At 42.0% G+C, this 21,599-nt stretch overlaps 1 protein-coding gene across 1 annotated transcript; it reads right to left on the bottom strand.

Moving 5' to 3' along the window:
• Positions 1-2,616: 2,616 nt before the first annotated feature.
• On the bottom strand, positions 2,617-16,163 carry LOC109219094. Its single transcript, XM_019383518.1, has 2 exons — positions 16,012-16,163; positions 2,617-3,208 (listed from the first exon to the last, which is right to left on the bottom strand). Exons 1-2 carry the CDS (start codon positions 16,161-16,163, stop codon positions 2,617-2,619), a joined length of 744 nt encoding a protein of 247 aa, XP_019239063.1.
• Between the last annotated feature and the right edge of the window lie 5,436 nt (positions 16,164-21,599).

Raw genomic sequence — 21,599 nt, 5'->3', positions numbered from 1 at the left:
ATCTTGGCGGATTTAGTTCAAGCCGCAACATATTTGACGATAATCGTGATTTTGTCTGAGAAATGTGACCGGTGTGCTACGCACGTTGAGACGAACTTTGTGGTGGAGATTTGGAGATGCAGCCTGTTGAAGGCTATGTGAAGAAGGTGAATCAAGTTTATTTTGTCAGAAAATTCAGGCCAAGGGGGAGAATTGTTAGGTGTTTATCCTGATTTTCTTACCATGTTTGGTTTTCCTACTCTTGAAAGAAAGGACAACATGTTTACCATTATTGGGTATTCCTTCTTGTAGAATGGAAGTATAAATCTCTCATATTTGCTTAGTTCCTTTTCTTGTAGGAAAAGGTTTGGACTTCTATAAATTGAAGATCCTTCCTTCATATTCAGTAGCATCCACAATGTAGCCATATGGGGTTTGAGTGTCTTGTTTAGGGGGAGAACTTTACGGGACAAGTGTTAGTGTGTCACTTGTGTTTGCTTCTTCGTGAGGTTGTTCTCTCAGTATTTTGTACTCTCTTGTTACATAGTGGATTGCTCATCTCCGTCGTGGACGTAAGTCAGTTGACCGAACCACATTAAATGTTTCTGTCTCTTTTGTTGTCTGATTTGTCATCGTTGAAGGTTTGCTTTGCTAGCTTCCGCATGACACCTGATTTTTTCGGTCCTAACAATACTCATACTATATTTCTGCACCTTTTATGCAGATTCAGGTGTTGGAGGTTGTGGACCTAGGCAGTGTTAGCTTCTGTGATTGCGAGGATTCAAGGTAGAGCTGCTCGATCAACGTAGTCCCTTGGAGTCCTTTTTCTTTTAATTGTACTGTTAATTCTCTGCTCGAACAATATTGTATTTTATTTTGAGATATTTTTATGTATTCGGCAGAGTTCGTGGCTCTGTACTACTTATTCTTGGCAAGATTGTTGTGATTATTACCGTGTAAGCTTGTATTACATTTATTTCGGTATTTATATTAAACTCTAATTTAAAAGTATCTTGTAACTGGTTTAACTGTTGTAAGTGACCGGCTTATTTAAAGATTAGGTGTCATCACGATCTTTATGGTGGGATTTTAGGTCTTGAAAATAACTATTTATCGTTAATATGTTTGTGATAGTTTGAAGTCGAAGTAATTGGGTCAAGGTGTGTCCTAGCATGTTAGCGAAAGATCTAATCTGCCGATACGTCATACAAGTTGATTTAGAAATTCTTTATTCAAATTGTATTACTTCCTCATCCAAACAATGTACCCTACTTGAGAATAGTCATTTAATTTGATAGCATCATGTGATGTTGCCAGGTCTATGGGCCAAAATGTGAAGCAGAGCTGGTACTGTGGACCAAAGTTTACAGTACCAATGGAAGTACACAACACGAAATAAAATCTATCATCATAATTTGAATCTGCTTTGCAAACCAGAAATTAAATGAGTATATATGGCTCATAATTGATACTGGTGCTATATGTCCAATTTCTCATTTCTCAATGTCCCACATACTTTATCACAGGTATTTCGTAACCCCACGTAGTCTAGTGGCTACTATGGGACACTAACGAGCAACACAGACTTGGTTCTAATCATAATAATAGGAACTACTTCAATGGGCTCATGAAAGATCAAAGTCTCAACTTTACACAATGTTTTTCCTTGTCAATCTTTTTCATAAAAGGTTGGAAAAATTGGAACTTGTTGGTCTTTACTTTTATTTTATTACAGACAATGAATAGCATTCATGAAAAAGTTTGTTGAAGATACTTCACCCCTTTCTAAACTCTTGCGATAAAAACTGTAAAGGAGTTGATTAGTTGTACTAAAGTCCAGCTTAGTGTATAAGCTTAGTAAATAATAGACCATACAGTCAATTAGTTAAGGTAATTAGATACAAGAGGTAATTATGTCAATTCACGTGCCCCGCTGTCAATAGGTTGTTAGGAGTCAGTATACAGTGATAAATATCTGCATTAGTGTAGAAAAAAATGTATATGAACATTTGAAATATTCTAGACTATCTCTCTCTCTGCATTAATTTATCTCATTCATCTCTCATGCATGTACATGAAATTCATTATCTTTGATTAGATCAGGTGAAGTTAACATGGTATCAACGCCATAGTCAGCTGAATTTAGGGATTTCTTTACAGATTATCGAAGAAAGTCGAGAAATTCAATTGTTCGATTGTGGCATAAACCCTGATTTTTTATTAAATGACGATTTTAGAGAAAGCTATGAGTGGTACTTCCGATAATATCTCATCCAGTAGAAATGTGGTGGTTGATCACAACCATCCGCTTTATCTCTATCCTTGTGACAATCCTGATTCAATGTCGATCGTGATTTTATTGACCGGAATGGAGAACTATGGTTTGTGGAGTCAAGTTATGAAAATTTCACTACTCGAAATGAATAAGCTTTATTTCGTTGACGGTACTTCTTCTAAGGCGGATTTTGGAGCCGCAAATGTGCAATATGTGGGAACAGTGCAAATCGCCAGGGTTGAAGGAACAGTTGAGGGAATAGGTCTCTATCAGTTCCCGAGGTGAATGTACAAGTCAACTCCTCCAGGTGTAAAGTTGACAAACTTCATGAGAGAACCAGATAAGAAACCTGTTACACACTCTCAAGATTTTAAGATCGTATAACGAACTGGCTGTCTTATTTCTCTTCCACCACGACTATGCACTACATCAGTTGTAACTATACCTTTTTGATTTTGTGGTTGAACCACATCATCATCAGGAACCTGAGTCTTCATGCTATCCACAGGGATATCAACGACTTCTTCCTGTTGTGCAATCTGCTCAATATAACTCCCACTACTTTGTGGTAGTATGACTTCGGGCACTTTTTCTTGCGGGACATCATGTCTATTGACATTTCTCCCACTACTAAAATGCAATTGTATGTCAATATCAACTTCCGGGGTTTGCATCTGGTCGTTTTGTTTATCAGATGACTGAGGTTCCACTCCTTTGCTAAGTTCCTGTAAAACAAGTTTACTTCTAGGAACATGGTTCATCAAATAGTCCTCTTCAAGAAACTTGGCATTTGTGCTAACAATTACCTTCTTCTCTTTAGGACAATAGAATAAACCACCTTTCTTTCCTTTTGGATAACCTACAAACACGCATACATCCGTTCTTGCCTCCAATTTATCTGTTTTCCCTTTCAGCACATGTGCCGGACAACCCCAAACTCGAATATGCCGCAGACTAGGTTTGTGCCCAGTCCCCAATTCTGTAGGAGTCAAAGGTACTGTCACGACCCGGATTTCCCACCATCGGGATCGTGATGGCGCCTAACTCTGAGAATGCTAGGCAAGCTAATGGATACAGTTCTAGCACGTTAATAATTAACCAAAACAGTAATTAATAATAATTAAAACTAAACAGATATAAAGTGTGGAAATTTTATAACAGTTTAAAATACTAATACACAACTACCCCAAAGATTTGGTGTCACAATCGACGAACGTCTAAGAATTTCTACAAATACTGTTTTAAAGGAAATACATCTGTTTTTCGAAATGAAAGAAAACAGGAACTAAGATAGAGGGAAGGGGATTCCAGGGTCTGCGAACACCGGCAGATCTACCTTGGGTCTCCTCGTGGACTGAAGGAAGCAACCCAAACTCCGATCAGTATGGTCCAATATCGGGATCTGCACAAAAAATGCAGAGTGCAGTATTAGTACAACCGACCCCATGTACTGGTAAGTGCCGAGCCTAACCTCGACGAAGTAGTGACGAGGCTAGGACACAACAAATAACATAAACCTGTGCAGTTAAACAATATGCTAACAGAATAACAATTAATAGAAGCTAAGCAGAAATTAACGGGAAGGGGCAACATGCTATGGGGGTACCCAAAATAAAGAATCACAGCAGTAGAGGAATTTAAACAACTTGTACACTTTGAACCAGAAATAGCGGGTAAACACAGCAAACGGAAAATGCACGGCATCACCCTTCGTGCTTTTACTCTCAATCCTCACCATGTAATCAATAATAGAAACGTGCACGGCATCACCCTTCGTGCTTTACCACTCAAACTCACTATAATCAATAATAGAAACATGTACGACATCACCCTTCGTACTTTACCACTCAACCTCACCATATGAATAATAGAAATGTGCATGGCATCACCCTTCGTTCTTTTTGTGATGACCCGGCCGGTTGTCTCATGAGTTACCGCTCCATTTCCCCATTTATGCTTCTATTTGCCTTAATTAGTGGTTTCAAATGTGATCGGTTTGGTTGGCTCGGGTTCGAAAAGGTTTCGAGAAGGTTTGAGACACCTAGTCTCTTTTAAGAAGGCTTGAGTTATAAAAGTCAACCGGATGTTGACTTATGCGTTAGAGGGCTCGGATGTGAGTTTCGATGGTTCGATTTGCTTCGGGAAGTGACTTGTGACTTAGGAGTGTGATCGTAATGTGTTTTGGAGGTCCGGAGTAGATTTAGGCTTGAATTGGCGAAATTGAGTTTTTGGTGTTTCCGGTTGATAGGTGAGATTTTGATATAGGGATCGGAATAGAATTTCGAGAGTTGCAGTAGCTTCGTTGTGTCATGTGGGATGTGTGTGCAAAATTTCAGGTCAGTCGGACGTGGTTTGGTTGGGTTTTTGATCAAAAGCGGAATTCGGAAGTTTTTAGAAACTTAGGCTTGAATCCGATGTGTTTTTGGCGATTTGATGTTGTTTGAAGTATTTTGATGATTGGAAAAAGTTTTAATAAGTATTAGTATATATTGGTACTCTTGGTTGAGGTCCCGAGGGCCTCGGGTGAGTTTCGGGTGGCCAATCGGATCATTTTGAAGTTAAGAAAGTTGCAGATTTTGAGTTCCAGCAGTTGCAGTCATTTTGGTCTTCGCGTTCGCGAAGGGTCAGGAAGGGAGGCGTCAGGTTTGGCCTTCGCATTCGCGAAGGGGAGTCCCGCGTTCGTGAAGGGCCGGGATTGAAAGAATCGCGTTTGCGGGAGGCTTGGATGCGTTCGCGTAGGTTTGTGAGGTGAGGCATCGCATTCGCGATGGTGGGGTCGCGTTCGCGAAGAAGAGTTTTGGTCAGCGGAATTTTTGTGCTTCGCGAACGCGAGGCTTTGACCACGTTCGCGATGAAGGAATTTTAATAGCTGGGCAGAATGTTTTAAAGACCGGTTCCGCGACTTTGAACCCCTATACACTATTTTAGAACGGGAAATAGAGCTTTGAGGTGATTTGGAAGTGAGGAAATCATTGTTCTTCATTGAGGTAAGGATTTTGGACCCTAAAACTTGATTATTTGTGACTAAGTAACGAAAATATCAGTGTAAATTCATGAAAATCAGTAGAAAAAGGTGGAGTTAGGGCTTGAGATTATGAGACCTTTCAGGGATGATTTGAGGGGTCAAACGAACTCCGATTTTCGAGTTCTTTATATGTACGGACTCGTGAGATGATGAAGAACATTTTGGTATACAGTTTTTCCAGTTCCGGGACGCGAGCCCGCGGGTCGGGTTTTGACCGATTTCGGGTTTTGTGCTTAAAATCGATATTTTTCAATTGGAATTTATTCATTTAGCATAATTTAATGATAAAAATCTGAACTTGGTAGATTTGGAGCATTCGGAAGTCGTTTCGAAGGGCAAAGGCATTGCAAGCTAGATTTCGGTCCGGATTGAGGTGAGTAATAATTTTAAATGCTATCCTGAGGGTATGAAACCCCGGAATTTCACAGTGTATGGCTATGTTGAGGTGACTTACACGCTAGATGATGAGCGTGGGGTAGAGCGCCGCTGGGGATTGTGACTTAGTCCATCCCGAATGATTATTTTACTGCGTATTTGATAGTTAATTGTATGATATTATTATATTTTGGGCTAAATGCCATATGTGGGATTCGTGCCAACTGTTTGAACCCTTAGGGAATTTTTAAATGATATTTTCCTCACTGATTGATTTCATACTGGTGCTCAGTCATACTATATTTTACTATTTTAAAGACTCAGTTGTATTATTCTGTTTTAAACACACTAAATGATATTTTCAAAGGTAATTGAGCTGAGCTTCATATTTTACTGTGGCCCGAGGGGCTTATGAGATTCTGACTGAGTAAGGCCAAGGGCCGCTGTTGTGAGGATACATTTGGGTCGGACTGCACGCTACAGCAGTGATATACTGATTATGATAATAAGGCCGAGGGCCTGAGATTGTACGCAACGAGGTGGCTTGATATTGATATGAGGCCGAGAGCCTGTTTATGATGCCACGAGATGGCCTGATATGGCGCTTGGGCCGTAAGGGGCCCCTCCCGGAGTCTGTACACCTCCAGTAAGCGCGGGTACCCATTGTGATATGAGATATAGCCCGAGGGGCTGGTATGGTTCTGTGATATTGCCCGAGGGGATGATTCTATTGTTACTGTACCTGAGGGGCAGTTATATGTATTTACTTTTTTTAGTTGTCTTTCCTGTATGTTGTTTAACTGTTTAAAAGATGTTATGAGATTTCACTGCTTTATTATAATTACTGATTTGTTATGCCTCTTGTAGCTTAATGTTGTGCCTTACGTGGTTTATATTACTCAGTCTTCATTTATTTTTATTACTCACTGAGTTGGAAGTACTCACTTTACTCCTTGCACCCCTGTATGCAGATTCGGGCGCTACAAGTCCTGCTCCTGCAGGTTGATAGTTCCAGCAGGTCTTCGGAGATTTACTAGGTAGCTGCTTGGCGATTCGCAGCCCAGTGCATTCTCCCTCTATTTCAGTTTCTTTTGATTCAGTTACGTAGTAGTGGATTAGACTCTAGACTCTTAGTATGGTTTTAGATGCTCATGATCGATGACACCACGATGTAGGGCTGTGTTGGTTTATTTTATTTTCGCAACTTATATTGCTATTTTTGGGATTTATTTATATTAGAGACCTTGTTTTATTATATTAACTGCTTAAAGTGAATTGGAAGTGTGTCGGCTGGCCTTGTCTTTACGAGAGGCGCCATCACGACTGGGTGTGGGTTTAGGGTCGTGACAAGTTGGTATCAGAGCCTAGGTTACATCGGTCTCACGAGTCATGAGCAGGTCTAGTAGAGTCTCGCGGATCGATACGGAGATGTCTGTATTTATCTTCGAGAGGCTGCAGAACTTTTTGGAAAATTCCATATTCTTGAAATCCTTGTCGTGCGAAGTTGTTGATCGGAATACTAAACTTCTTTTATCATATTCTCTCACAGATGGTGAGGACACTCTCTACCGGTCAGGACGGACGGCCACCAGTACCACAAGCGGGAGCCACTAGAGGCCGAGGAAGTGGCCGAGGACGTGGTAGGGGCAGAGGTACAGCCCCCCCCCCCAGCAGTTGGGACAGCACCTGCAGACCCACCAGCCGCCCTAGTTCAGAGTCTGGTCCCAGTGGTGGACGCTCACCAGCACCAGCTCAGGCACCAGCTATGCCCTTGTGATTCCGGGTCTTCAGGAGACTCTGGCTCAGATATTGACAGTATGCACCAGCCTTGCTCAGGCGGTCGCGGTTTCTAATGCCGCAGCTACTTCTCAGGCAGGGGGAGGCTCTCAGACTCCTGCCGCCCGTACACCCGATCCGGTGGTTCAGGGAGTGCAGACATCGGAGGCACCACTAGCCCAACCGGTGGCAGCTGTTCAGGGCTATGTGGCTCCTGTTATGCCGGAGGATGAGCAGCGTAGATTAGAGAGGTTTGGCAGACTCCAGCCTCCTACTTTTAGTGGTGCAGAGGGCGAGGATGCCTAGGGTTGCTAAGACAGATGTCAGCAGATTCTTCGCACTGCGGGTATTCTGGAGACCGGCGGGGTTGCATTTACTACTTTCAGTTTACCAGAGCTGCCTTCACTTGGTTGGAGGCATATGAGCGGCATAGGCCTGCTGGTTCGGCACCTCTGACTTGGCAGCAGTTCTCCGCTCTATTTTTGGAGAAGTATGTTCCACAGTCCCGCAGGGAGGAGATGCGTAGGCAGTTGGAGCAGTTGAGATAGGGGGATATAACGGTTACTCAGTACGAGATGAGGTTCTCAGAGTCAGCTCGACATGCTATTTGGCTGGTTGCTACTGAGAGGGAGAGGATCAGGAGGTTTATTGATGGCCTCACCTACCAGCTTCGGGTTCTCATGACCAGGGAGGGTGTCAGGTGCTACATTCGAGGAGGTTGTGGATATTGCTCCAGAGATTGAGTCAGTCCGTCACCAGGAGCGCAAGGTGTGGGAGGCTAAGAGGCCTCGAGGACATGGTAGTTTTGGGGGTGCTCCTTCTAGGGGCCAGTTTCAGCACGGCAGAGGCCGACAGTTCCGACATGGTCAGTCAGATCGCCGAGGTTATCGTGGGGCATCTTCAGGCCACAGTTCTCATGGTTCTCAGCAGGGCCATTCTTCACTTAGTCCACTTCCAGCCCAGGGTTCTTCCCGTGCTCCATCGGTTAAGGATTTTTCTACGCCAGGGGCGTCTGCTAGTTATACCAGTGCTAGGGGTTCCCATCAGTCCCCGTCTCCAGCACCCGGGAGTTGTTATGAGTGTGGAGAGATGGGCCACTTGTGGAGGCAGTGCCCTTGTCGTTCTCAGCAGAGGGGTCAGTCATTAGCCTCAGCCCCAGCTACTTCACCACCCACCCACCCAGCTAGGGGTGGGGGACAGTCATCTAGGGGTCGCCCCAGAGGGGGAGGCCGATCCGGAGGTGGCTAGGCTCGCTTCTATGCACTTTTAGCTAGGCCCGATGCGATTGCTTCAGATGCGGTGATTACAGGTATTATCTCAGTTTGCCGCAGGGATGCTTCTGTGTTATTTGACCCTGGCTCTACTTTCTCTTATGTGTTGTCTTATTTTGCCCATTATTTGGATATGCCCTGCGAGTCCCTTGTTTCTTCTGTTCATGTTTGTACGCCGGTGGGCGATACTGTTGTGGTAGACCGTGTGTACCGGTCATGTGTTGTGACTATTGGGGGTCTGGAGACCCGAGTGGATCTATTGCTATTGTGTATGGTGGACTTTGATGTTATTCTAGGCATGGACTAGTTATCTCCATGTCGGGCTATTCTGGACTGTCATGCCAAGACAGTGACTTTGGCTATGCCTGGTGTGCCAATGATTGAGTGGCGAGGTTCGACCGATTATGTTCCCAGCAGAGTGATTTCTTTCTTAAAGGCCCAGCGTATGGTTGGGAAAGGTTGTCTTTCATATCTAGCTTTTGTGAGGGATGTCAGTGCAGAGACTCCCAGTATTGAATCTATTCCAGTTGTGAGAGATTTTTTCGATGTATTTTCTTCAAACCTGCCGGGTATGCCACCGGACAGGGATATAGATTTTGGTATTGACCTGGTGCCGGGCACTCAGCCCATTTCTGTTCCACCATATCGTATGGCACCAGCGGAGCTGAAGGAGTTAAAGGAGCAGCTTCAAGAACGTTTGGATAAAGGGTTCATTCGTCCTAGTGTGTACCGTGGGGTGCGCCGGTGCTCTTTGTGAGGAAGAAGGATGGCACGATGAGAATATGCATTGGTTACAAGCAGTTGAACAAAGTGACAATTAAAAACAAGTATCCTTTGCCTCGTATCGATGATTTGTTCGACCAGCTTCAGGGAGCGAGAGTATTTTCTAAGATTGATCTCCGCTCAGGTTATCACCAGTTGAAGATCAGGGACTCAGACATTCCTAAGATAGCTTTCAGGACCCGATATGGTCATTATGAGTTCTTGGTGATGTCTTTTGGGCTGACCAATGCCCCAGCAGCGTTCATGCACTTGATGAACAGTGTGTTCCGGCCGTATCTCGACTCGTTTGTCATAGCCTTCATTGACGATATTCTGGTGTACTCGTGTAGTCAGGAAGAGCACGTGGAGCATTTGAGAATGGTGTTGCAGAGGTTGAGAGAGGAGAAGCTTTATGCAAAGTTCTCCAAATGTGAGTTCTGGCTCAGTTCGGTGGCCTTCTTGGGGCACGTGGTGTCCAGCGAAGGTATTCAGGTGGACCCGAAGAAGATAGAGGCAGTTCAGAGTTGGCCCAGACCGTCCTCAGCTACAGAGATTCGCAGTTTTCTTGGTTTGGCGGGTTATTATCGCTGTTTTGTTCGGGGATTCTCGTTTATTGCATCGCCCTTGACCAAGTTGACTCGGAAGGGTGTTTTATTTCAGTGGTCTGATGAGTGTGAGGAGAGCTTCCAAAAGCTCAAGATTGCCTTGATCACAGCTCCAGTGCTAGTATTGCCATCAGCTTCGGGTTTTTATACCGTATATTGTGATGCTTCGAGAGTTGGTATTGGGTGTGTGCTGATGTAGGAGGGTAGAGTTATTGCTTATGCTTCTCGTCAGTTGAAGCCTCATGAGAAGAACTACCCTGTTCATGATTTGGAGTTTGCTGCCATTGTTCACGCATTGAAGATTTAGAGGCATTATTTGTATGGTGTGTCTTGTGAGGTGTATACCGATAATCGTAGCCTCCAGCACTTGTTCAAGCAAAAGGATCTCAATTTGAGGCAGCGTAGATGGTTAGAGTTGCTTAAGGATTATGACATTACTATTTTATATCACCCGGGAAAGGCCAATGTAGTGGCCGACGCCTTGAGCCGAAAGGCGGTGAGTATGGGGAGTTTGGCGTATATCCCAGTTGGGGAGAGACCTCTGGGAGTTGATGTTCAGGCTTTGGCTAATCGGTTCGTCAGGTTGGATATTTCGAAGCCCAGTAGGGTATTGGCTAGTGTGATTTCTTGGTCTTCCCTATATGAGCGCATCAAAGAGCGCCAATATGATGATCCACACTTGCTTGTCCTTAAGGATAGAGTTCAGCATAATGATGCCAGAGATGTGACTATCGGTGATGATAGGGTGTTGAGGATGCAGGGACGGATATGTGTGCCCAATGTAGATGGGCTTCGGGAGTTGATTCTGGAGGAGGCCCATAGCTCGTGGTATTCTATTCATCCAGGAGCCGTGAAGATATATCAGGATCTGAGATAGCACTATTGGTGGAGAAGAATGAAGAAAGACATTGTGAGATTTGTAGCTCGGTGTCTCAATTGTTAGCAGGTGAAATATGAACATCGGAGACCGAGTGGCTTGCTTCAGCGAATGGATATTCCAGAGTGGAAGTGGGAGCGGATCACTATGGACTTTGTAGTTGGGCTCCCACGGACTTTGAAGAAGTTCAATGCTATATGGGTGATTGTAGATCGGCTGACCAAGTCTATGCACTTCATTCCTATTTGTACTACTTATTCCTCTGACTGGTTAGCAGAGATATATATCCGGGAGATTGTTTGGTTGCATGGTGTCCCAGTTTCCATCATTTCAGATCGGGGCACTCAATTTACTTTACAGTTTTGAAAGTCTGTACAGCGAGAGTTGGGTACTCAGGTTGAGTTGAGCACAAATTTTCACCCTCAGACGGACGGACAGTCCGAGCGCACTATTCAAATATTGGAGGATATGTTACGCGCTTGTGTCATTGATTTCGGAGGGTCATGGGATCAGTTTCTAGCGCTCGCGAAGTTTGCTTATAATAACAGCTACCAGTCGAGTGGCTCCATATGAGGCTTTGTATGGGAGACGGTGTAGATCTCCAGTTAGTTAGTTTAAGCCGGGTGAGGCCAGGCTATTGGGTACAGATTTGGTGCATGATGCTTTAGACAAGGTGAAGGTGATTCAGGAGAGGCTTCGCACAGCGCAATCGAGACAAAAGAGCTATGCTAATAGGAAGGTTCGTGATGTGTCCTACATGGTTGGTGAGAAAGTTCTGTTGAAGGTTTCACCCATGAAGGGTGTTATGAGGTTTGGAAAGAAGGTTAAGTTGAGTCCATGGTTCATTAGGCCTTTTGAGGTACTTCGGAGGATTAGGGAGGTGGCTTATGAGCTTGCTTTGCCACCCAACCTGTCAGGTGTGCACCTAGTATTCCATGTTTCTATGCTCTGGAAGTATGTTGGGGACCCGTCTCATGTTCTGGATTTTAGCGCGGTTCAGTTGGAGGGTGATCCGACTTATGAGGTGGAGCCTTCAGCTATTTTGGAGCGTCAGGTTCGGAAGTTGAGATCAAAAGACATAGCTTCAGTGAAAGTGCAGTGGACAGGTCAGCCCGTGGAGGAGGCTTCCTAGGAGACCGAGCAGGAGATGCGGAGCAGATATCCTCACCTATTCGAGGCTTCAGGTACGTTTCTTGACCGTTCGAGGACGAACGTTGGTTTAAGAGAGGGAGGATGTGACGACTCGGCCGGTCGTCTCATGAGTTACCGCTCCGTTTTCCCCATTTCTGCTTCTATTTGCCTTAATTATTGGTTTTAAATGTGATCGGGTTGGTTGGCTCAGGTTCGGAAAGGTTTTGAGAAGGTTTGAGACACCTAGTCTCTTTTAAGAAGGCTTGAGTTAGAAAAGTAAACCGGATGTTGACATATGCGTTAGACGGCTCGGATGTGATTTTCGATGGTTCGGTTGGCTTCGGGAGGTGATTTGTGACTTAGGAGTGTGATCGGAATGTGTTTTGGAGGTCCGGAGAAGATTTAGGCTTGAATTGGCGAAATTAAGTTTTTGGCGTTTCCGGTTGATAGGTGAGATTTTGATATAGGGATCGGAATGGAATTTCGAGAGTTTCAGTAGCTTTGTTGTGCCATTTGGGATGTGTGTGCAAAATTTCAGGTCATTCGGACGTGGTTTGGTTGAGTTTTTGATCAAAAGCGGAATTCGGAAGTTTTTAGAAACTTAGGCTTGAATCCGATGTGTTTTGGGTGATTTGATGTTGTTTGAAGTGTTTTGATGATTGGAACAAGTTTGAATAAGGTATTAGGATATGTTGGTACTCTTGGTTGAGATCCCGGGGGCCTCGGGCGAGTTTCGGGTGGTCAATCGGATCATTTTGAAGTTAAGAAAGTTGCAGATTTTGAGTTCCAGCAGTTGCAGACATTTTGGTCTTCGCGTTCGCGAAGGGTCGGGAAGGGAGGCGTCATGTTTGCCCTTCGCATTCGCGAAGGGGAGTCCCGCGTTCGCGAAGGGCCGGGATTGAAAGAATCGCGTTCTCGGGAGGCTTAGACGCGTTCGCGTAGGTTTGTAAGGTGAGGCATCGCGTTCGCGATGGTGGGGTCGCGTTCGCGAAGAAGAGTTTTGGTCAGCAGAATATTTGTGCTTCGCGAACGCGAGGATTTGACCGCGTTCGCGATGAAGGAATTTTAATAGCTGGGCAGAATGTTTTAAAGACCTGTTCCGCGACTTTGAACCCTTATACACCATTTTAGAGCGGGAAATAGAGCTTTGAGGCGATTTGGAAGAGAGGAAATCATTGTTCTTCATTGAGGTAAGGATTTTGGACCCTAAAACTTGATTATTTGTGACTAAGAAACGAAAATATGAGTGCAAATTCATGAAAATCAGTAGAAAAAGGTGGAGTTAGGGCTTGAGATTATGAGACCTTTCAGGGATGATTTGAGGGGCCACACGAACTCCGATTTTCGAGTTCTTTATATGTACGGACTCGTGAGATGATGAAGAACATTTGGTATAAAGTTTGTCCAGTTCCGGGATGCGGGCTTGGGGGTCGGGTTTTGGCCGATTTCGGGTTTTGTGCTTAAAATCGATATTTTTCAATTGGAATTTATTCATTTAGCATAATTTAATGATAAAAATCTGAACTTGGTAGATTTGGAGCATTCGGAAGTCGTTTCGAAGGGCAAAGGCATTGCTAGCTAGATTTCGGGCCGGATTGAGGTGAGTAATGATTTTAAATGCTATCCTGAGGGTATGAAACCCCGGAATTTCACAGCGTATGGCTATAATGAGGTGACTTACACGCTAGATGACGAGCTTGGGGTAGAGAACCGTTGGGGATTATGACTTAGTCCATCCCGAATGATTATTTTACTGCGTATTTGATAGTTAATTGTTTGGTATTATTATATTTTGGTCTAAATGCCATATGTGGGCTTCGTGCCAACTGTTTGAACCCTTAGGGGATTTTTAAATGATATTATCCTCACTGATTGATTTTATACTGGTGCTCAGTCATACTATATTTTACTATTTTAAAGACTCAGCTGTATTATTCTGTTTTAAACACACTAAATGATATTTTCAAAGGTAATTGAGCTGAGCTTCATATTTTACTGTGGCCCGAGGGGCTTATGAGATTCTGACTGAGTAAGGCCGAGGGCCGCTGTTGTGAGGATACATTTGGGTCGGGTTGCACGCCGTAGCAGTGATATATTGATTATGATAATGAGGCCGAGGGCCTGAGATTGTACGCCACGAGGTGACTTGATATTGATATGAGGCGAGAGCCTATTTATGATGCCACGAGATGGCCTGATATTGCGCTTGGGCCGTAAGGGGCCCCTCCCGGAGTCTGTACTCCCCCAGTGAGCGCGGGTATCCATTGTGATATGAGATATAGCCCGAGGGGCTGATATGGTTCTGTGACATTGCCCGAGGGGCTGATTCTATTGTTACTGTGCCTGAGGGGCAGTTATTATGTGTTTATTTTTTTTTTTAGTTGTCTTTCCTGTATGTTGTTTAACTGTTTAAAAGATGTTATAAGATTTCACTGCTTTATTTTAATTACTGATTTGTTATGCCTCTTGTAGCTTAATGTTGTGCCTTACGTGGTTTATATTACTCAGTCTTTATTTATTTTTATTACTCACTGAGTTAAAAGTACTCACTTTACCCCCTGCACCCCTGTGTGCAGATTCGGGCGCTACAGGTCTTGCTCCTGAGGTTTGATAGTTCCAGCAGGCCTTCGGAGATATACTAGGTAGCTGCTTGGCGATTCGCAGCCCAGTGCATTCTCCCTCTATTTAAGTTTCTTTTGATTCAGTTACGTAGTAGTGGACTAGACTCTAGACTCTTAGTATGGTTTTAGATGCTCGTGACTGGTGACACCTCGATGTAGGGGTGTGTTGGTTTATTTTATTTCCACAACTTATATTGCTATTTTTGGGATTTATTTATATTAAAGACCTTGTTTTATTATATTAACTGCTTAAAGTGAATTGGAAGTGTGTCGGCTGGCCTTGTCTTCATGAGAGGCGCCATCACGACCGGGTGTGGGTTTAGGGTCGTGACACTTTTATCACTCTTCCTCACCACATAAGAAACAACAGAAATAATAACAACCCGGCAAGGGCATCATAATTAAACAACTTCGTTTCATCATTCAACTTCACAACATAAATCTCAGTTTGAGCCAATACTCAACCAATATCCAAAACTAGGAATACATAAGAAGACTTGTTTAACTTGAGTAATAACCAGTTTAAGCAGGAACAGTACGTATAAAAAAACACAACAGTCACAAGTATAAGACTCACTCGCATGCTATGACCCGACAACAATGTATAGACACTCGTCACCTCACCTATACGTGGTACTGAACAGCTAAACATGTAGCGAATAAGGCAACAATACCTAATCTCTCAAGCTAAGGTTAGGCACAACACTTACCTCGATTCCACGGTCAAACTCAAGCCTCAAATTCCGCTTTTCCCTTAGTTTCAACTTCCCATCCGCTCGTATCTATTCATAATTAACTTATTAACATTAATTAACGTTAAAGAAACCAATTCCAATGCATACTTATAGATTTCCCAATATTTTCCCTAAAAGTCAAAAATCGACCCCGGACCCGCTTGGTCAAAACTCGATGTTCGAACCAAACCCGATTACCTATTCACCCCCGAGCCTAGATATACAATTGGTTTTGGAATCCGACCTCAATTTAAGGTCTAAATCCCAAATTTTGAAATTCCTAAATTCTACCCAAAAACACCCAATTCCCCCATGAAAAAGCCTAGTTTTTATGATGAAATCTTGTAAAAAGATGAAATAGATTGAAAGAAATGAGTTAGGAATCATTTACCTATGGTTTGGGGAAGAACAACTCTTTGGAAAATCGCCTCTTGAAGATTAGGTTTTGAAAATGTTCGAAATGGATCAAAAATCCCGTCTAAGTCTCTTTTTGCACAGTTGCAGATGTCGCATTTGCGACCTGAGCTTCGCAATTGCGAAGCTCGCAAATGCGAGACTGGCGTCGCAAATGCGAACCTACTGCATTTCTGCTACTGTCGCAAATGCAAAGTCGCAATTGCGATGACCCACCCTTCCCTGACTACTTCGCATTTTGGAAGGTTGGTTTGCATTTGCGAACCCTGCTGGCCCAGGCCTTCTTAGCAATTGCGATGAAGATCTCGCAAATGCCATGCCTGTTTGGCTCGCAATTGCGAAGCCTGATCTTGCGAGATCAGAGGCCTGCAACAGATACCAGTTACACTAGCAATTCCCTAAGTTCCAAAATCACTCCGTAGCCTATCCAAAACTCACCCGAGCCCTCGGCGCTCCAAACCAAACATGCACACAAGTCTTATAACATCATACGTACTTGCTCGCGCGATCAAATCACCAAAATAACATCTAGAACTATGAATTCAACACCAAAACACATGAGATTTTCAAGATAGTTTCAAACTTTCTATTTTCTCAACCAAAGGTCCGAATCACGTCAAATCACTTTCGTTTTTTCTCCAAATTTCACAAATAAGGTTTAAATATTATAACGGACCTTTACCGGGCTCCGGAACCAAAATACGGGCCCGATACTAATATGATCAAATCATTTAAATCATTGCATTTTCAATCTTATAAAAAAAATTTAAAAATTCATTTCTCGGGCTAGGGACCTCGGAATTCGATTTCGGGCATACGCCCGGGTCCCATATTTTACTATGGACCCTCTAGGACAGTCGGAACACGGGTCCAGGTCTATTTACCCAAAATGATGATCGAAGTCAACTAATATTATCTTTTTAAGTCAAAAATCATCTTTTCTTAAATTTTTCACATAAAGGCTTTCTGGATACACGCCCGGACTGCGCACTCAAATTGAAGAGAGATAAATGGAGGTTTTTAAGGCCTTGGAATATGGATTTGGATTCTAAAACAAAAGATGACCCTTTGGGTCATCAGAGGTACTGACTTTGAAGGATCTAAGTTCAGAACGTAATTCACTGTTTCTAAGGCATGTCCCAAAAGGAAGAAGGAAAATCGGAATAACTCATCATTGAACCATTTCTATAAGAGTCCTATTTCTTCTTTCAGCTACACCATTTTGTTGTGGAATTCCAGGTGCAGATAATTGTGATGTAATTCCACATTCTGATAAATAACTAACGAAATCCGCAGAGAGGTACTCCCCACCACGATCAGATCGTAGTGTCTTGATATATTTATTATGTCGCTTTTCAGTCTCAGTCTTAAATTCTTTGAACTTTTCAAAACATTCAGACTTTCAATGCAGCATATAAATATATCCATATTTTGAGTAATCATTTGTGAATGTCACAAAATACTCAAAACCACCTTCTTGCTTGGACATTCATTAGACCATACAAACCAAAATGAATTAACTCTAATTTGTCACTTGCTCGATTTCCTTTTGAGGGGAAATTTCGTTTTGTCATTTTTCCTTCTAAACAAGATTCACAAGTTGGTAGTGCCTCCACTTTCAATGAACTTAAAGGTCCATCCATGACCAACCTTGAAATTCTGTTTAGATTTTGTATGACCCAAATGCAAGTGCTATAAATATGTTTCACTCAATTCAGGAGAACGTTTTCTCTTATTTGGTAAATCAACATAATTCAATTCTTTAGGTTGTAACGGTTTAGGAATAGATTCAACAATAAAAAGACCATTAATCAATGTAGCCGAAGAGAGATAACGTTTATCATGAGTAATAACACATTTATCAATATCATGAAAATTAATGTCATACCCATCTCTCATAGCGCTAGAAACAGAAATTAAATTCCTTCTAACGGAAGGTACATATAATGTGTCTTTTAAAGCTAAAACTCTACCACTACCAAACGAAATACTAATGTTTCCTAATGCTAATGCTGGGGCTACCAAACCATCTGTTTGATAAACATTGATTTCTCCTCTACTTAGTCGCCGCGTTACCTGAAACCCCTGCAAATAAGTGCAGACATGATTAGTGGCTCCCGAATCTACACACCATGACATGGTAGAAACAGCCGCTAAAAGAGTTTCAACGACAAGTAGATGTAAATCACCTGGTTTATTTTTCAGCTTGGCCAGATAAGTCGGACACTGCTTCTTATGATGCCCAGGCTGCTTGTAGTGATAACACTTGCCCTTAGCCATTTTCACACCAGTATTTGTGCCACCAAATAGAGGGTTTTCGAGTCTTTTTCTTCTTCTGACCGCCTCCCGGCTTAGAAGCAGAACATTCAATGCCACAGGAGGAGCTTGTTGCGTGATAATAGTGTCTGCCGACTACAGCTCATTCAGCAATTTTGCAAACGACAAATCCATTTTGTTCATGTTATAATTCAGGCAAAACTGCTGAAAACTGTCAGGCAGAGTCTGCAGGATCATTTCAACCTGCGTATCCTTATCAATATTAGTTCCAAGGACCTCCAGTTCATTCAGAAGACTCATCATCTTTAGAACATGGTCCCTAACCGATGAACCTTCAACCATTTTGGTATTCAGAATAGCTTTCATGGTAGTTGCTTAGCCGCACGATTTTGATCTCCAAATATTTCTTTGAGATTTTCCAAAATGTCATAAGCAGACTCCATCGACTGATGCTGATGTTGCAGAACATTTGACATAGATGCCAGAATGTAACACCATGCCATTTCACGCCTTAACCCATTTCTGGTAAGCTTTTTGTTCATCATCCGTAGCATCATCTCCAGGTTTTTCTGGACACACCTCATCGAGCACACATTTGTAATCTTCAGCAATTAGGACAATGTCCAAGTTTCGTTTCCGATCAACATAATTCGGGCCCTCAAGTTTTTTTTGAGTAAGAATAGTAGTAAGGGGATTGAAAGCAGTCATTGTTAATCTAGGAGACAATTAAATTAAATCGATCAAAATTAGTCATGTATTATTTGAATATTAAAATTCAAAACACACTACATATCCTTGAACAATAAATTTTGATGGGAAAAGGTTATTCTTGCAATATACATATATAATGACAGATTATTCACTCCATGAATTTAGACAGGCCATACTCAGATGGAGAGTAAACTGTTAATTTAAGTCAAGTGAATATCAACATTCAATATATATACTAGTTCCATTGAACCAACATGCATACTCAGATGGAGAGTAAATATATGTAATCAACAACTAGTATAACCTAGTGATTATCCATAATGAGTTTATCCAATATGGAAGAAGACCTACGTCAACGTATAAAAATATTATATCACTAGAATTTTAACCCTGGAGTCCTTAGGAAACGATCCCTACCACCACTGGATTAAAAACAAATCAAAATGTTTTTTTGAAAATTTCCAGAAAACTAATAAAACGTCCAAAACACCATCTAAACGACCCCGAAAGCCCAAAAAACGGCTTACATCATGAGCATATCTCATGTGTATTGCTCACTGGGCTGTTTCGCATGGACCTGGCAAGTTTCAGGTCAATCGGAGTCTGTCAACATGTTGACCTCCGATTTTCTGGCCAATTCGGCCAAATAGTGACTTTTGCGTTTTTCATGGATTAATATAATTTTCAGATTATTCTAGTCAAATATCATCAACTATAAGCAGATATTACATAATTTTCAGAATAATCGCAATACTCAAAACAAATATTCATGTTAAAAGCAATGCAGTTTTACAGAATTCAAAACAATCTTTGCCTGTAATTTAAAACATGCATATTAATATGATACTAATTTTATTGTTCATCCTAATCATTTAATTAGACGTGAGTAGGCTCTGATACCAATTATTGGATTATATATCACAGCGGAAGCAATCACAGTATCATATTCATGTGTGAATTAAACAATTAGCACATACGGAGATTATTCGGGTTACCTCTTGAAGCGTGAACAAAGCAAATCAATATCCATCTCCAGTTACAGAGTTGCAAGACCTCAGCAAACATCCACAGTCTTCTACCGTGTTACCCAAATAATATCCGAAAAGAGAAAACTTCCAGTGGGCGGAATTCAAGGAAGAAAAATGTGTGGTTTTTAAGTGTAAAAACCGGCCAGCCATATACCATGTATATATAGCTACGTTTTTTTAGGTTAAAATCCTTTTTCAAAACCTGTTAGGTTTTCTTCTTCCACTAAGGAAAGGTTTCCTTTATTTTCGATTATTTAGGTCAGTAGGGACTACAAAATTTAATTAACAAGGCTTCCTATTATGGAATTAATTTCGAAAATTGAAATCAATTTCTTCCATAAAAAATTACGAATTATTCCACTAAAAATTCGTAATTTCACTCCTTAGTCCAATTTCGAAATTCTTCCATAAACCTTATTTAACTCCCCATGTTAAGATTCAGATACTAACCAATCAAATTAAATTACTGACAATTTAATTTATTGAATACTTCCTTTAGACTTTCACTTAACTTATTTCATGCGTCGGATACAAAATCCACTGGCCGGGTTTACACATGAAAACTTATAAGCTTTCATAAAGGACTATCATCAATCTCAAAAACCGAGACATGGATTCTATCAACTAATTACTACTTCGCCAATGTATATCATTATTGTCCAATTTACCAGGCGTATTGACCCATGAATGAATCTCGCCTTTTTTTAAATCAAAACAATAAATGATATACACAACTAATAATAATTATATCAAGACTAAGAGTATAAGTACATTGAATGGACTAGAGAAATTATTTTATTAAGTCAGTTTAAAATACCTATCTCTACTTGATCCATTCAATACATACAAAGTGTACTAGCACAAGAAGTTGGAATTAAACCATTCCCATAATCAAGATAAATTATATTTAATCTTGTGCTACAACCATTCCGATGGTTTGTCCAATTTCATCATTAGTGTAACGACCCGACCGGTTGTTTTGAACTTTTGCACTTTGATCGTCAGCTCTCGGGCATGACTTGCCCCGTGTGGTGTATTATGACTTATGTTAATCGTTGGTTTTGGTTTCAGGTTAATCAGAATGAATTTGGAAGAACAGTTCTCAATTTAAAGCTTAAAATTTGAAAGGTTTGACCAAGATTTGACTTGTTTGTAAATGATCTCGGATTGGAATTTTTATGATTTGGTTAGCTCCGTTAGGTGATTTGGGACTTAGGAGCGTGATCGGAATGTATTTTGGAGGTCCGTGGAAAGTTTAGGCTTGAATTGGCGAAATTGAGATTTCGGCGTTTTCCGGTTGATAGGTGAGATTTTGATATAGAGGTCGGAATGAAATTCCGAAAGTTGCAGTAGTTCCGTTGTTTCATTTGGGATGTGTGCGCAAAATTTCAGGTTATTTGGACGTGGTTTGGTTGGGTTTTTGATCAAAAGCGGAATTCGGAAGATTTTAGAAAGTTTGGCTTGAATCCGATGTGTTTTGGATGATTTGATATTGTTTGAGGTGTTTGGAAGATTGGAACAAGTTTGAATAAGGTATTCGGATATGTTTGTGCTATTGGTTGAGGTCCCGGGGGCCTCGGGGTGATTTCGGCTGGTCAATGGAGAAGTTGGAATTTTGTTGCAGCAGCTGAAATTTGCTGCTTCTGGTATTTTCGCACCTGCGGAATGGGGACCGCCCATGCGGCGACGCATAAGTGGAGAGTTGACCGCAGAAGCGAAAATTGGTCAGGTGAGCTGA

Source organism: Nicotiana attenuata, unplaced genomic scaffold (genome assembly GCF_001879085.1).
Source record: "Nicotiana attenuata strain UT unplaced genomic scaffold, NIATTr2, whole genome shotgun sequence".
NCBI classification, from domain to species: Eukaryota; Viridiplantae; Streptophyta; class Magnoliopsida; order Solanales; family Solanaceae; genus Nicotiana; species Nicotiana attenuata.
This window is presented reverse-complemented; position numbering and strand designations above follow the sequence as displayed.

Excerpts from the sequence above, each read along its gene's own strand:
- LOC109219094 (XM_019383518.1), bottom strand. The coding sequence starts at position 16,163 with ATGGCATTTGCGAGATCTTCATCGCAATTGCTAAGAAGGCCTGGGCCA. Across the intron at positions 3,209-16,011 it reads GCGACAGTAGCAGAAATGCA|TCTGCGGCATATTCGAGTTT; the intron begins GTAGGTTCGCAT and ends GCACAAACCTAG.